Genomic DNA, 15,874 nt, shown 5'->3' on the forward strand with positions numbered 1-15,874 from the left:
AGGAGTGGACAAGCCGTTATGTGCCGTTTCAGACGGCTTTTGCTTTGACACCAACAACATATCTGCCGTTTTGTCGCTGAGAGTGCTGACCTGCTATAGAAAGGACAGAAAATCATCGATTTTGTCTTAACGTCTTAATGCAGTGCAATGTGAGTCTGACTTAAAGGAACCGTTTGAACTAACCTAAGCATGCTTGGTCTCTTGACATCCTCTTAACATCTGAACATTAAGTTAACTGCAATGTGCCTGATGTCTCAAACTGCTGTCTAAAAACATTTTGGAAACCTCACATTGAGGCAAAGCAGTATTCTAACCTGTCTTGTCTTTTGTGTTCCCATGACCAGGAAGGTGTTGGGTGGACAGACTTGCTGTGGATCCTCCCACATGCCAGCAGAAGGACATGATTCAAACTGTCCCGGACCCTGCTGTCCCTGTCAAAGTGAGCACGCTGTTCTCTTTTTTTAATGGGTGCTGAGATAACATTCATGTATTTACACATATTTAAACTGAAGTGCAGTATACGGTATATCCTAAGGACAATGGAGACGTTTTTTTTTGGATGCTCAATGATTTAAACTTCAGTGTATATCCAGAAGCTGGTTTTCAGTGGTCAGCATCATGGTCACTCTTCCAGCCTGGTAGCAGTCATGCTGGTTAATATTGACAAATCAGCTAATTCTTTTTCCTTTTCGCTTTAGCAGTAGTAAAATCTCTATAAACAGTCACAAGTCACCAAAAAGTGCAGTGTTAGATCTATGTGGAAGTTCTGACTATTCCAAATGACGCTTTTGTCAATTCCTCTGCCAAGCAAGTGATGTCTATGATGGAGCTGCAAGCTGGATTGAAGTTCCTTTCAATTCTAAATGGAAACCCTGTCACACTAAAGTCCAGCTTCTCCAGGTCTCTAAAGGAACACGCTGTATCAGTGTCACCCAACGTAAAAAATAAAGGACCATTCTGGGAGAGACCATGCGCCGTGCTTTGCTGAAGCAGCGCTGTATTTATGAAAGCTGTCTGTAACGTCTTGGTAGCGCAGGCCAACATAAACACCCCCCACCACCCCCCCGAGAGCAGACTTTTTTCCTTTCTTAAAGTCAAAAGGAAATGACACACTTGCGAGTGAGATCAGAAATGGAGTGCAAAGGAATAGCTATGCAAGATTTATAACACGGGGCACTTTGCCGTTCAAAGTATTGCCTTTAGGGGGTAGCAGGCCTGTTTTTCTCATTCCCGTTTTGTGGCCATAGTTTGGGGAGAATTCACTTTTCTTATTGTTATGTCTGCATCTGCAAAATTTATGATGCTTCAGCCAGGGGTGTTAATTTTACTACGAGCGGTAGCTGACAGCCCAGCACATTTTTATCACAGTTATTTTCATTATTTTTCCCCCTTTTTTGGTAGAAATGAGCAAAGCCAAAGTTGTAAGTCTGATATCCCAATAATAACTCTTCTACACTTGTTACCAGGGTGGTTTTCACAGTAGTGCTGCCACATTAAGGGAAAATGTTAGTTGTTGATTTAGCCAGGTGTATTTCATAAATACACCTTGGTAATTGTCCTTAATTGTAAGAGCCCCTTTACAGCACTTGTCCAATTGCAGCTGCATGTTTAATTGGAGTCTGTACTGTATATAGTGTGTTCTGTGTGTCTTGGTTTTGGTCTTCACATCATTAAAGGAGAAGTAAATTCATGAGACATCTTTTGGTTTGTTTGGAAGTTTTTATTTTTCATTTTGTTTCTTCACTAACCAGACCGGGAGCACTCATACAGTATGTGGTGGATGCCTTTTATAAAAGAGCAATCTTTTTTATACTATTGCACGTGTGGGTAGCCTTTAAGGTGTGTTAAAGTAGGAAGCTCTGGCCCTCTTGCACCATTGGAGGTACCTTTCAGTTGGAAAACACAGACGATTTGTCTTCTAATTCACTTAATTAGTTTAATCATGTCATTAAGATCCGATATGGAATGAAATCCAGGAACGAACGCACCACTTAAGGGCAAAGCTGCCTAACCCTGGAATTGCACTTTTAAAAAAGAAACAAGTAGCTTTAAAATGATTAAACTAAAATTTGTGGTAAATATCGGGTTGCATACAATCAAAACAGCAATCGTGCCTGATTTCCTTGGCCAAAACAGAGAAGCATTGCAACAATGCTTGTTCATGGTGTCATCATGATTAATGTTACCAGAAGCTGTTTGGTAAGCACTGGAATTTGTAAAGAATAGCTCATGACCAGAGGAAATAGTTCTCCATAAACACTCAAAGCTGTGTTTTGCTGCTATATTTAAGCAGGTCAAATATGTCAGTTAAGCTCCCAGGCCAGTTTTGTAATGTAATTTTTCTTTTAAGGAGCTTGAACGTGGGACTTCAAATCCTTCTGGATGTTTTCATTGTTTCTTGTTGTCAGGTTGAATAAATGTTGTAGTTATGACGTCAGGAAGATGAAAGGCGTAGATTTATATCTCCCTTGCTCTGCCTTTTCATTACAAAATTCACATAATTGCTTGGAATCCCTTTTAAGACAAACCATCCTAAATCTTAAATCTGTCCTGTACTCCTGGTCATAACTGCTATGTATTGAGGATATACTGTTGTATGGAAAACTTTGTAATTAATAAAACATGGATTGCGTAGACATGTAATGGCCTACATTATAAATGCGGGATTGAACTAAAGAAACATTGCATTATAACTTCAGGCATTTTTGTTCTTTTTCTGCTCAGTTTGAATTTTCAATTATTTATTTTATACCCCATTGAATATTGGAATTGAAAATTACTATTGGAGTCAGTTTGCCACTACAGTCTCTGTGCAGCATGCGAAGTATCGGTCCAGTGTCCATGCTCCTCCAACAGAGTCACCTGTTGGAGACATTTGCCATTTTACATGTTGTTAATCCTGCTGTGAATTACGGGAGAGTGTGCTCAGACTGTAGGTATGGTGTGTCTCTTATGGATATCCAGGGTGTGTTAACCCTGCTGTTGTGGCCACATCCCCCCCCCCCCCCAGCCTCCTAATAATCCTCAACTATGAATTGGCTTTATTAATCTCTATTCTCCTCCCCACTGATAGCTGATGTGTGGTGAGCGTGCATGCTGTGCGCAATCTGGCTGCTGTCGTATCATCCAGGTGGGGGTTACATATTTGTTGTGGTGGAGTGGATTATCCATTACCTGTAAAGGGCTTTAAGTGGAGTGTCCAAAAAAGTGCTGTAAAAGTGTCATCATATATGTCCTAGGAATGGGTGTTACAAAGAACATCAAGGAAACTCAGGGCAATTCTGTTCGGGCAATTCTGGAAACTCCAGAGAAACAGGAGACGTAGTACAAGAAAAGGATATGACAGTGACGTTATTATCAATTTGAGCTCTCCAAAGCAAGGGAGTGGGGTTTTGGATTAGCATGCTCATCAGGTGCTGCGTTCTGTCTCGGGGAGTGTGGTCGTGGCCAGATCGTGGTCATGGACAAATTACTGAGACTGGTGCTTGTTGGTCCCTGAGGATGCTGCTGAATTAGTTCATTTGAGCTGAATGGGGGAGGATGTAAGAAGACTTCACAGTGGAAGATAAGACTCTTACTGGGAGGTTGCTCCCCAAACCCCCTGATGGCATTTTTGGGTTGACCAGGGCAGAGGGTAGCCCTGGCATCTCAGGGCTCATGTGCTGCTCCTGTGTGCTATGCAGTTTGGAAGCAGCCTGAGGCTTTACAGAGACTGAGAGTGAATCCCAGTTGAGAGTCGCATGTTTTACTAGTCGAGCCACTCTGGAGCCCCATGTGTGCTGCTTTTGATCTAGATAAATTGAATTTCCGATGCATGGTGCATATCCTAAGCAATCCTTGATCTCATATGATGTTTAACTCAGATTGCTGTTCTTTGGCCTTTTGTGAGTGGCTGTTGCTGTGCTTCACTTGGTTTTCATAACCCCTATTGCTTAAGATTGAGGGGGCTTTGTCAGGCTTTATAGTCAATTATGCTTGTAATATACTGTAATTGCAGGTCTAATAAACACGTTGCCAAGCAATGCAACATTACTTCAATTTTCTTGTGATCCTAAACCTCTTCAGAAAAAATTTAATACGGAAAAGAGGAAATGGCACTTCATTCTACACTAATTTAGCTGTAATCGTTTTTATTTGTTTACTTGCTTGCTTATTTGTTTGCTGTTGTTGCTAAGGAGGTAAAAAGCCATGCATATCAGTCAAAATATAAATCTTTACACCCTGCACCCCCTTCAGGACAGCACGCAGTACCAAAAACAGCACAAAACTGCAAAAGACTCTGAGGAAGGAGGTGAAGTTTACTGTGAAGAACAAGAAATATTTTACCTGTAGAGTCTGTATCTTTTTTCCCCTTTTTACCGTTTTCAACATCATGAAAAGAGAAAACCCGTCTTGTCACCTTGCATTCCTTTTCAGGTGGTGAAACTCGGTGAGCATGGGTTTTCACGGTGTACAGTATATTTCTGTGTTTCACTTTCCAGGCCTGCTCAGTGTTTTCAGTCTGGTGATGGGCCCAGCCGAATCCTTTCCATAGCGTTAAGTTGTTCCTGTTGGATTTGTGCTTTGTGGGGAAACTCTGTCTCTGTGTCCAAGATGTACAATAGCCCGTTTTTCATTAGTTTTCTTAGTAAGTCTGAGTCCCATTGTAAAACAGGGTGGTAGCTCCCAATCTTCAACCACAGAGCTTCCTTCTCTGCTGGAGAATGCCGTGCCCTCTGCAACAGCATGCAGCCGAGCGTTCCTTTGAGGAGGATCGTAGATCCTTAGAAAATGACCGTCTGGTCGGAGTGTTCTGAAGCACAGCAGTTAAACGCTATCCCTGGCCTTACGCTCAGAATTCCTCCTGAGGAGCAGGCCAGACGCCTTGCGCGGCGTTCCAAGAAATCCAGCATTCAGGAATTTTATTTGTGGTGGGGTCAGACCGTGGTTTTTTTTTTTGTTGTTTTTTTTCTTCCTCTTCAAGAGTTTTTTATTTTTTTGGTAGGGACCTGCGGTCTGGTCACGTTCACTTAAATTTTAACCAGCCTCGGCATGTGGGGAGAATCTGGGCAGATATTTCGGTCGTTCGTTACCCAGCAGACTCCGCCGCGCTGCTGCCAAGAAGTGACAGAGCCGCCGACACACTTGCTCACATGTGCTCAGCTGGGGCAGCAGGCAGGGGATCCAGATGTGGAGCTGTGTGGCAGCTGAGGAGAAGCCGAGGCTCCAGAGCACACTAAGGTAATCGGTTCTCCTGCGTTTTCAGACATTCAGTCTCTGCTGTGTTGATGCCATCTGCTTAAGAACCTTTGTGAGCAGGGAGCATGTACAGACGGTGTAGAGGACGCATTTGAAGTTTGGAATCTCGATCTCTCTCCTCAGTCTGTTGACCAGGAGCTGCCACTTGAACGGGTAGAGATGCTGGTGTCATTCGGAGTTGTTAGTTTTTGTGCTGTTCAGGGCATACATGCACTTTAGAGGTTGCCTGATGCAGGTGTTTAATGTGGATTTCAAAAAAAAAAAATCAGGGTCTGCTTGTCAGCATTTACAGGGATGTAGGGGGGTCCAGATGTTTTTTAAATCAAAAAGAATGAGATATCTCAAGAGCCGATGAACCTGGAAATTGTTGATGGTGAATAACTTCTAGAACGATCCGCCAGTTTACCAGCTAATTGAAAGTACAACATTTCCATAAACCTAAACTATTTATAGTTCAAGGCGAAATAGTTAGCAAAAACTGTATATAAGTTCAGTGATATTTTTTCCATTAGCATGACAAGTCACTGTAGCTTTCTAAGCCAATGCATTCTATTAGATACCTAAATCATCCTCTAAAAGAATTAACACGATAGCAAGATAGATTAAAAATTGTTTTCTTAACAACACGTGTTGCTTTGTGAGCTGGCACCATTTTTTTAAATCTGAGAGAATAACAATAGGGTCTCCTTGGGTGTGAACGTCTTTGGTTTTCCAAATGGTCTCAGAAATAGATTATTTTCTTGTTGTGGAATAGAGCTTTTTCTTTTTTTGACTAATTTGTCACCAGCTTTCCTGGAAATGTTTTTAAACAGGTAAAACGTTCAGGAAAAATATTATTTCAGAGCACTAAAAAGCAAAGCACAGAGGTAACACTTTCTCTGTGGGTTGTTGATCCTTATAAAGGCATTTCAGTGCACAGTTTGCTTAAGAGACTTGAAACATTATTTTTTCACCTGTCCCATAGCTTTGCTAATAAAATCATCAGGTTGTTGTTTACAGCTAAAATAGAAAGGTAATATTGTGATCCATTGTGAAGGTCTATTTAAGAATAAAAAGTCCTAAAAAATAAATTGAATTTATTGTTACTATTAGAAGTGTTTGATTAATAAAAATAAACTTTTTATAAGACAATTGGAAAGCACTAGGTAACTTTGTTTTGCACATGTCCTCAAATATGTGTATGTATTTGACAGAACCACACTGTACCATGCAAAAACCACACAACATTTAGAAATCACAAAGTATCTATGCTGGTTCCATTAAGAGGTGGCCAAAATCATCTGGGGTTTTTTTTTTAAATATTTTTAAAATAATAAAAGTTTTCCAAATAAGGGAAAAAAAGTTACTTTTATTTGAAAGTTCCTTGGAAAGCCTCACTGGCCTGAGAGAGAAACTAAGTTTGCTTTTCTAATTCCAAGCTTTCATATAACAAGGATGTGCTGTGCAGTTTTGCCTGAGATTTTCTTGTGTTCCTGAAACGGCTTAAAAAAACAGGAATGCGAGAATGCAAGCATTCTTTAACGCACTACTTGCGAAAGGAATTCTTTCTGAAAGGGATTTCCTGTCCAGTGGTCTGACTGCTGGAGCCACATACAATGATTCACGTAGCTGACATGATACTGGTCTTGTCTGATGGAGGACAGGGTTTGTATGACACACTGGCCTGTAAGAAGACACACATTTTTTAAACATATTTGAGGGTTTGACAGGGAAGCCACTTTAACTTGGTCTGCACCTGCTGGTGTAAATGTTTTTAGAGAACAGAAATGCTGGTGATATGTTTCAGCATGTGTTCTGTTGCCTCACAGTGCCCAAGCTCTGCGAGGAGTCCTTTAGGAAGCCAGCTCCTAAGGCTCTGATGACTGGCGGTGATGTGGTTCACCACATCCTCTTGTACACAAACATACAAAATAAAATTTCTCTGGGATGTGTATTACAAAACAATACAATTCTGTACTGCGGCCTTCAAATCAAATTTTCCAACCGCCCGCCAGTTACAAATTCAAATTCCTGGCTCTTACCCATTGCAAATCTGTAGACAAGTAGCAGGTTTGTGTTTTGCAACTTGTGCGTGGTTCAGAGGCTTGATTTAATCTAGAAATACTGCATAGGTATATCCAGGACACCACGGGAAACTGAGAATAATTCAAAAGTGTTTATTAGGCCTAATCTCTGTTAGTGATGTGACGCACTCAAGAAATCCCTGTTGGCAAATTCTACTGTAGTCTAAAAAGTAATGAGAAAACAAAAATTAATTAAAAACAGAACATTTTTTTAGCTGTTGCTCAAGTGATATTTGTTGCTTTTGTAATGTTGAAGTATGTGCAAACGTCCACTATTTCTGGAGCAGCAGTATACTGTATATCCACAGTGTTACAGTTTTGAGAAGACCAGACCTTTCCCGTTGCATGAGTAATAACCTGCGCATGAAGGTAATTAAATCAGAAGGCATGTGGTTTTATAACGGTTGTACATTTTTAATATCAATTGGAAAAAAAGTGCTATCTGGTCATACATTCCAGTGTGTTTGGATGCCCAGAAGTACTTTCTTTTGAAGAAGTTTTCATCACATCAGATGCAAGTATGGGCTCCCCCTAGTGGCCAATAAAAACAGAAGGATAGAATGCCTGTTGTCTTTTCATCGGTGCACTTTTGGTGAGGAGTCTATCCATTTTATTTGTTCAATAATGATTTAAGTGTGAGCAATCATCATGATCCATTACAAATATCATCACTTACACGAGGAAGATTAAGTCCATAGTAAAAGCCTTAAGTTGTATTTTGCAGCTTTATTTTTGCTGTGAACCGAAGTAAATAAGTAGATGACATTTGTCAGTATCGGCACTGATTGAAACTACCGCTGAAGGACATTCATTCGGAACACATGAGCACTTCCAAATGTGAGCTTGACTTGCGGATTGAAACAGTAATGGAACACGTACAAAAGCATGCTAGGAAAGCTTAATCTGCCCTCCATTTCCTGCGATGGCAAAATGCGCTTGCTCATATGGAAAATAGGCCCTGGGGCCCTGACAAGTGAGGTAATAACAAACACACCTGTGTGTTGATCACAAGTATGTGTTGACGAGAAAGTGAGCGTGCTCTTCTGCCATGCAGTTCTCCGTTGACGTGACACTTTGTTTTGATGATGTAGTACAGCTCAGGCTCCTCAAATGGAAAACACATGAGGTCCCCAGGGTGCACAGAAGTAAGCCAACAACTACACAGGGTTTGGGAGAGTGTTTAGTCAAGCAACAGACTGCCATTATGACTGAAGAAAAAAAAAAAGAAGCTTATTTTTAATATAGCTGTCTGGCCACGTTGATTAATTCAAATCATATGGCCCTTTTTTTCCTTCTCATTGCAATAATGCACAAGGCTGTGGAATGTGGCAGTAAAATGAAAGGGGAATGTTTCAGGAACACAGCGTTGCAGCTTTCAGATGTCCTTTTTCAATTTCTTGTAGAAAAATGAAAACACACCAAGGACACACCAACACAGAAGTGGGCACAGGCCAGGTTTATTCTGGGTTGGGTGTGCTTTCCCTAGCCTCTGTACTTGTAATGGCAGGTCATCCAGTTATTCAGTTCAGCTCCTGTATTTTTGTTAGGAAGAATTCAGACAAAATAAAATCGCACCTAGTATAAACCTCTTAAAATATGTCTTGGAGACTATAAAGATTACATGTGATATGGTCACTGACATGCAAAACATGCATTACAGAAAAAAAAGCCAAGTAAAATTGACAGTTTCAAATTTTATTTAGATTAAGATGATTTTTTAAGTTTTTAAGCCGAGAGCCACAACAAAAAAATGGATTGAAAATGGGTGGATGTCATATTAATGGACAGTTCAGATATATAGCAACAAATATACAGGACAGGTTCAACTGCATATACGCAGTATATCCCAATAATTATTGAGCAAGATTTATTTATTACTAAAGTATTCTCATAATTTATCTAGTGCTGATCCATCCCATTTAATTGAATTAGACATGTTAGGAAATGGGGTGCTGTTGGAAGCACTTAAGATTGTGAGTCCTGCTGTCACCCCCTTTCTGAAGCCAGTTCGCTCCAAGAAGGGACACTGACCGCTGACCCTGCGTCCCTCATTCACAGGACAGCACAGGGTGCTGAAGGCAGGCACGGGGATGGATGTCTATCCCCCATTCGAACCCGAGCCTGTCACGCCCTTGGGGTTACTGCGGGCAGACCACTGGGGCAGAGAAAAGACTGGCCCTCGTTCTCCGTGCTGAAACCACGGTGAATCCTTTTTTCCACTGAACAGTAAATCGAAGCAGAACAAAACGTGGGCAATACGTGAGTTATTGTGAGTTCAGGCAGTCCTGCACACTTGCCTCCTCGTCCAAGAAAATGGACAAAGAAAGTATGTGATAGGAACCAAATGGCTCAGAGGGAAGGATCATCTCATGCTGCTCTGATTCCTGAAGGCTGTGAATAGACTGTAAATAGCTTACAAATGTTGGTAATAGCCTGTTCTGGGTGGCAAATGCTTACAGCTACCAGGCGGTAGCTGGTAAGCCAGAATTTCTACAAGGCCTTGGTTACAATTAACATGTTTTTTAAACATCAACGAACAATTTTGGAATTTGCCTGGTGTGCACTTAAACAGTTTTAAATCAAAGACAATGAGATCTTGGCGTCTTTTTTGCAATGCTTGTTGAGTGATTGTTTCTAGGATGTTTTAGTAAGTGCAGTAAATGATTCTGTTCTATTCTTGATTGTTTATCATACATAGTACATAGCCATCGCAGATTCAGCTTGAAAGGACTGGTCCAGTTCATTTAAAAAATCACTACAGTAGATGATGTAGTCAGTGTAACTGAATGTCTGCAGCACATTCACGGAGTGACTTGTTCTGCTAAAAACCATGCTCCCATTGCAAAACAGTAACCAGAGTTTGAAAATGCAACCCTGGGTGCCAGTTTTGCAACTAGTAAGAACTGATTCCCATTGAAGAACAAAGTTGTCCACTGAGTCTGGAGTGTCAGTTGGTAGGGTGTTGAAAGACATTTACAATGACTTCCTTTCGAGCTTTCCGTAAGCTTAAAAAACACAACCATGTTAACCAGGTTAGAGCTGCATTAGTGTTTAATTCCCCACTGGAAAGTAAAAGAAAAATATGAAAATGTTTACTGCATACATAACCGTCACTGTAAAATCTTCAAAATGGAAGAAATAATTGTAATTAATAAGAAAAGAAACAACAACCACAATAATAATTGGCCAGTATTATCTCTGGAATGCTTTCAACATGTTTAACATGAACCTTCTGACATGAACCTCTCCTGCGTCAGAACCCCATGACCCTCTTCCATCTCAAAGCCACGCCATCACTGTGCTCCTGCACAGTGCTGAAAGCTTTCTGACCGCAGTGCCTCAGGCACCAGGCAGCCAAGGGGTATGAAGGGAGTAACACGGTGTCTGAAAGGTGCAAAGAGAGACTCTCACGACTGCTACTCCCTACTGATGCACACTGTTGTCCAGAGATGGAGCTGTTAATCGCAAGAGTTATGTGTCTTGTGTTAATATAAAAATATTCAATAATAAATGAGAATGTGTGTTAATCATCTTTTGTTTTCTTACCACTAGTTTCATTCATTCTGGCTTGTTACGATTTATTGAACCAGACAGGCTGCTCTGTAAAAATGTAAAAAAACAAACATGTGCTGCTTGTATTGGACATTTTGGCAGTGTAGATTTTTTGGCTTGTGTGGTCCTGATCTCATTTTATTCGCTGTGGGCTCGCGGAAGGTGAATCATGTTACATTGTTGCATCTCTCTGGTGTGAGGCACCAACGAAAAGCCTGAAGCTGCACTGGGTCCTGTATCTCACGGTAAAACCATCAGCAGCTGGTTGGATTGCACAGAAAGTAATATGGTATAGTAAAATGGTTATCTTACCACATAATTGCATTGGCCATTCTGGAGGATTTGTCGTGCCAGACTGGTGATAAAGACAGCTGTGAAGTTAAAAATGCCTTTAACGAGTCTCATGAAGTATATTCCTATTTTGCTTCTCTGGTCAGGTACAAGCCGTGCTGGTTTAGTACATTATAATGTGGAATGGCTGAACTTCCCAGCCTCCCGTGTGAATGTGTTTTCACTGCAAGACCACAGAGGGAACAGAGGGTCATTTCCTACAGACTTCCTCCCTCAGCCAATAAAAAAAAAATCTAAAAGCATCACCCAAAAAATAGTTGCTGACAGTTAAGTGCAGGGAAGATAAATTCTCCCCACAGAACTTGAGGAAGCTGTCTGTACAGTATATTAATGGTGGGGTTTGTGGTGGTCTGGGAGTGGAAGCAAAGTTGGAGTAACGTTTTTGGGAAAGGAAAGTCGATCAGTCAATGTGCTTACTTCACGCAAATTTCAATCCCAAACCCTAGCTTAAATTTTTGCTCATCCATCCATCCTTTTCATTTTGCTTTTTTGGGTAGGTTTTCAAATCCAGTGAAGGTCTTGCCCGGTAGGGGCTGCTGTTAGGTGAGTCATTCATGATTCAGGTAATTAAGTGTTTAAATGGAAGTGTTGGGAAAGGAAGTGCTTGAAAAAAAATGACCAAAACATTTTTGTGGATATACAGTACTCCAGTGCCGCAGTCTTAAAAGTGTAATTAAGCCAACTGTTAGAAGTTATAATTCAACTAGTTCTTTTCTGACTATTAAGACACTTTTGGAGATGCAGCCTTTGAGCAGGATATTTAAAATTAAATCAACCTTTTTTTTTTTCGTTTATAGAACTGTGACGTTGTGTGCTTTGATTTCATTATCGTCAAGAGCTTTTTAAGTGCTGTGAGGATCCTGTCAGAAGTCTCCTCACCTTTTCATTTCTGCCCCCCCCCCAAAAAAAAACTTGCGGAGCGGTCCCAGCGCCTCTGCCAGTGGGCCTCTGGGTGCCGGGAGGAGCTGTGATGTCAGAGAGCACCTGCGGACGGGCCAGGCCCGAAAAAAACCCCGGGTTTCTCCTCTGGGACAGGTGGCGTTAGGGCGTCGTAGTCACACTCCCTGCTGCCCTGCCAAACTGCTCCAGAACAAGCGATGTGCTGTGGGCTCAGCTCAAGAGGACGCTGGGCATGTGCAGTGCTTGTTAGAGCAGACAATAAAGGATAATATTCAGAACGTGAAAGGAAAGCTATTCATTAAAAAAAATAAAAAATAAAATGCAAACGCCTATAACAATATGTCAAAACACCAAAGCTTACGTATTTGTTCAAATGTAGTATTTCTCTTAATATGTACCCTTGGCGCTGTGTTATCTACTTCTTCCATTAGTGATTTCAAGCAGTTCGCTTTTGGGCAACCATACACTGTGAGAATTGTCTTGAGACATAAGTATTACAAATAGCTGCCGAGTACGAGCTCTTGCAAAACTCATGTCCAACAGCAGGGCCTGAAGCAACACATCTTACTTGAAGCCCCATCTTAAGTAGAGAATTTTTTATACAAAATGTTTTCATATTGCACAAACTGCCAAATTCAAAGCAGGTTGCCAATAGGTCAGCTCCTGTATAAGGACAATTATTACTTCATGCATTTTGCCTACAACCTCCAAAGCTCTAAGTATTTACTGCAGGTGAGCAGTATTCAATGGGAGATGCATTTCCACAGTAAAACGTCTTGCTACTGGGAGTCACAGGCGCTACGTGCTATCTTTTTCAACATTTTTGTCTTTTGTATGCAAGCGTACAAAAGGTGACTGATATGTCTGTTTGCCTGCAGAGATTCCCGGGAGCAGATTTTTTTTTCCAAGATCCAAAAAGTGCTCTATTGGTAAATCGTGCCAGTGCAGCATATGGGAATGCTTCATACATGAGGCTGTGCCTGTGCACTTGTAACTCGGCTTGGCCCATCTTCTTTTCTGCCATGCCTGACCTCAGAAGCTAAGCAAGGCTGAACCCAGTCAGTACTGGGATGAGGGTGCTAAGACGAGAACAGGTCCTGGCAGCTTGGTAATTAAAGATCTCATGGCACCGTTCTTAAGAGTAGGGGTGTTACACTGGTGTCATAGCTAAATCCCTCTCCTGCACTATCCTGTCTCCTTAAAGTTCCCCCTTAATACAACTGATGACGTAATTTCTCATTTCTCAACCTGATCTGCTGTGTAGTGAAGCTGCGGGTATAGAACGCCTCTTGGACATGAAGCAATACATGATTATTATTATTATTATTATTATTATTATTATTATTATTATTATTAATCCTAGTGTCCAGTGTGCTATCATTTGGGATTAACCAGCACTTGGATTAAGTTTCACAATAGTTGTCTTGTACTTGAAAGATTGATTTAGTCACTTTGTAACTTTTCATAATTTTTTAGTTATTTTAGGGTGGAGAGGGTCATTGGTGCCTACTGAATGAAAGAAAGAAAGATAGAATGAGTCTATCTGTGCTAATCAGTGACTGTACACTAACTTCTGTACTTCACATGCTTACACCAAAGTGGTTTTCATGGTATTTTTTAAAGAACACTTCTGTGCTGTTTTTAGCAACTTCCTTTTTTTCTGTAACTCTGCTCTTACGCAAAGTCAGAACTGGTCTTCAAGCACAGTGCGGCTTTGTGCTTTCTCTTGAGCAAGCCTCAGAACCACAAATCTCAAATAAGGTTGGAAAAGAAACTGCTCTTCTAGAATGAGGCTCTTTCAACAACCTCAGGGATCTTTCTAAAACTGAAGGGTGTGCAGAGGCATTGTCTGCTTCTGATGTGATCATTCGCTAATATTATAGGGTCTAAATCAGCATTGCATGCTTCCTTATTCTAGAACTGAAATCTTGCAGTTGAAACTCTTTTGCCTTGCAGGTGTAAGGTGCTTATGAGCCTCCCTGCTCCTTAGGCTTGAAAATAAACCTAAATGTAGCCACGCTGCCTGGTTTAACAGGGCTTGATCCAGATCTTCTGACTTCTTCTTTTTCACAGCCTTAGTCCCAGACTGTCCTGGGGTCAGCTGCTTTGGTTGCTCTTCTCCAGATCTTCTGACTTTTAATAACTTAAAGTTTTGCAGGAGGCAGTAGTAGGATGCGGCTTGATACACTATTATACTATGATACTGCTAACAGAAAATACTAACGACCAGTTTCTCTACTCAATTCGGCATCTCTTTGGCCATCGTTACAAAACTCTGCTCCTGCCTCAGACTGATGCTTAGCATCCGCTACTGAATATATTTTGAAAGGTGGTTACGTGAAAGGTGGTTAAGATTAGAACACAGAATTTGAGGCCCATCTTAAAATACTGTACTCTACATTTCCATTTTGCAGTGATGCCAATTGAGAAAGATCCATGAATCTTAACATAGCAACTCTTCACAGGGCTTGGGGGGAGCAGATGTTTCCCCAGCTGTGTGTCTCCATCCACGTTGAGATGTAAAGCTCTGCTCCTCCAGTACACTACCGTTCAGGAACAGCAATAAGTGTGATCTGTCCCCCAAAGCAAGGCCATTATGTAATGAGCTGTCAAGCAAGGGAGCTAGTTATAGTTTCTGACAAGATCCCTCAGTCAAAGCTTGACTCACAGATCTCTTTTTTTACTTTTAATGCGTCATGAGGAGTAACGAGCCTGTTTTTACCTCTTAATCCTTTCCGGCAGGTGCTTTGATGATCATTTATGAACTTTATGAACAGGGGGGCTCCTATCGCATCACTTAGAAACGGGTGAAAACAATCAGCACCCGGAAGAGCAGTTTAGTCTTGGAGACGAGGTGGGAAGGCCTTTTTTTAAAACGATCCCTTTGTGGCAAATGGCTGCATGTGCGTTACGACGGTTTTACTCTACGGTTCATTCTACAGCAAAGCAAATACAGTTACAGAGCCTTGAACCTCTGGGGACATGCGGCCCGAAACCGTGTAAAATTTGGACTGTATGATCAGACATCTGCATCCTGCCTCCGACTGGTATGTCACACTTATAGCACATCAAGACGCACCTGCCCCATCACAGACTTCGGCTGCACCAACCCGCCCTCCCATCCCCCCATCCTTCTGCTCCTCCAAAAAAAAATCTTCTAACACACATCATCAAGAAAAACAACATTGTTTTTAGCCCTTCTTATCTCTCCGCTCCCAAATATCCTGTTTCTTCGAGTTGCGGTCACCAGGACCAATAGAAACCTCTTCCTGCTATTGGCTGACTTCATTTCCCAACGTTAGCACAATCTCATCCGTTCCAAACACCGCCAGCAAACCTCAACACTTGCCTGCTCTCCACAAAAAAAAAAAGTTGGGACCGTTTTATTTACACCAGGACTCGATCAATAGTCCTGATCGAGAATGGCCAGTACCATAAAGGTAAGCGACAAATGTGTTTTTTTTTGTGTGACGTTTTTAGGGTTTCTTTTGAAGCTGTTTTCGCCGTGCAAAGAGTTTCGCTTCTTTTCATGCGCTCTAGAGAAAGGAGATAATGTGGGAATGGGTAACACCCTTTCTGCCACAATGGTACTACAAGATTTCCTTTTCGCTGCCTTGTAAATTTCCTTTTTCCTACCCAAACTGTCTGCAAGGTTCAAAATTTCTTCAGAGGCACCACGAAAAAGGCCATAGCATTTGTAAGCTCTCCTGGACATCAGAAAATGAGTGGTGGCTGCAAAAATAGAAATCTCAATTTCTAGCTGTAAAAGG

The 15,874-nt window shown here is 41.4% G+C and overlaps 1 protein-coding gene across 8 annotated transcripts in view; it reads left to right on the forward strand.

Moving 5' to 3' along the window:
* Positions 1 to 15,874, forward strand: part of erg (ETS transcription factor ERG) — a 63,934-nt gene that overhangs the window by 20,710 nt on the left and 27,350 nt on the right. For 4 of the 8 annotated variants that reach the window (XM_088638907.1, XM_088638909.1, XM_088638902.1 and 1 more), the window contains exon 2: positions 345 to 439. In XM_088638907.1, the coding sequence (XP_088495033.1) occupies positions 401 to 439 (39 nt within the window). In that variant the 5' untranslated portion in view covers positions 345 to 400. Of the gene's footprint in view, positions 1 to 344; positions 440 to 4,905; positions 5,221 to 15,270; positions 15,545 to 15,874 lie in introns of those variants that run through there. The other 4 variants (XM_088638903.1, XM_088638910.1, XM_088638908.1 and 1 more) reach the window with 3 other exon arrangements.

Source organism: Lepisosteus platostomus, chromosome 7 (assembly GCF_059453375.1).
Source record: "Lepisosteus platostomus isolate fLepPlt1 chromosome 7, fLepPlt1.hap1, whole genome shotgun sequence".
Lineage (NCBI taxonomy): Eukaryota > Metazoa > Chordata > Actinopteri > Semionotiformes > Lepisosteidae > Lepisosteus > Lepisosteus platostomus.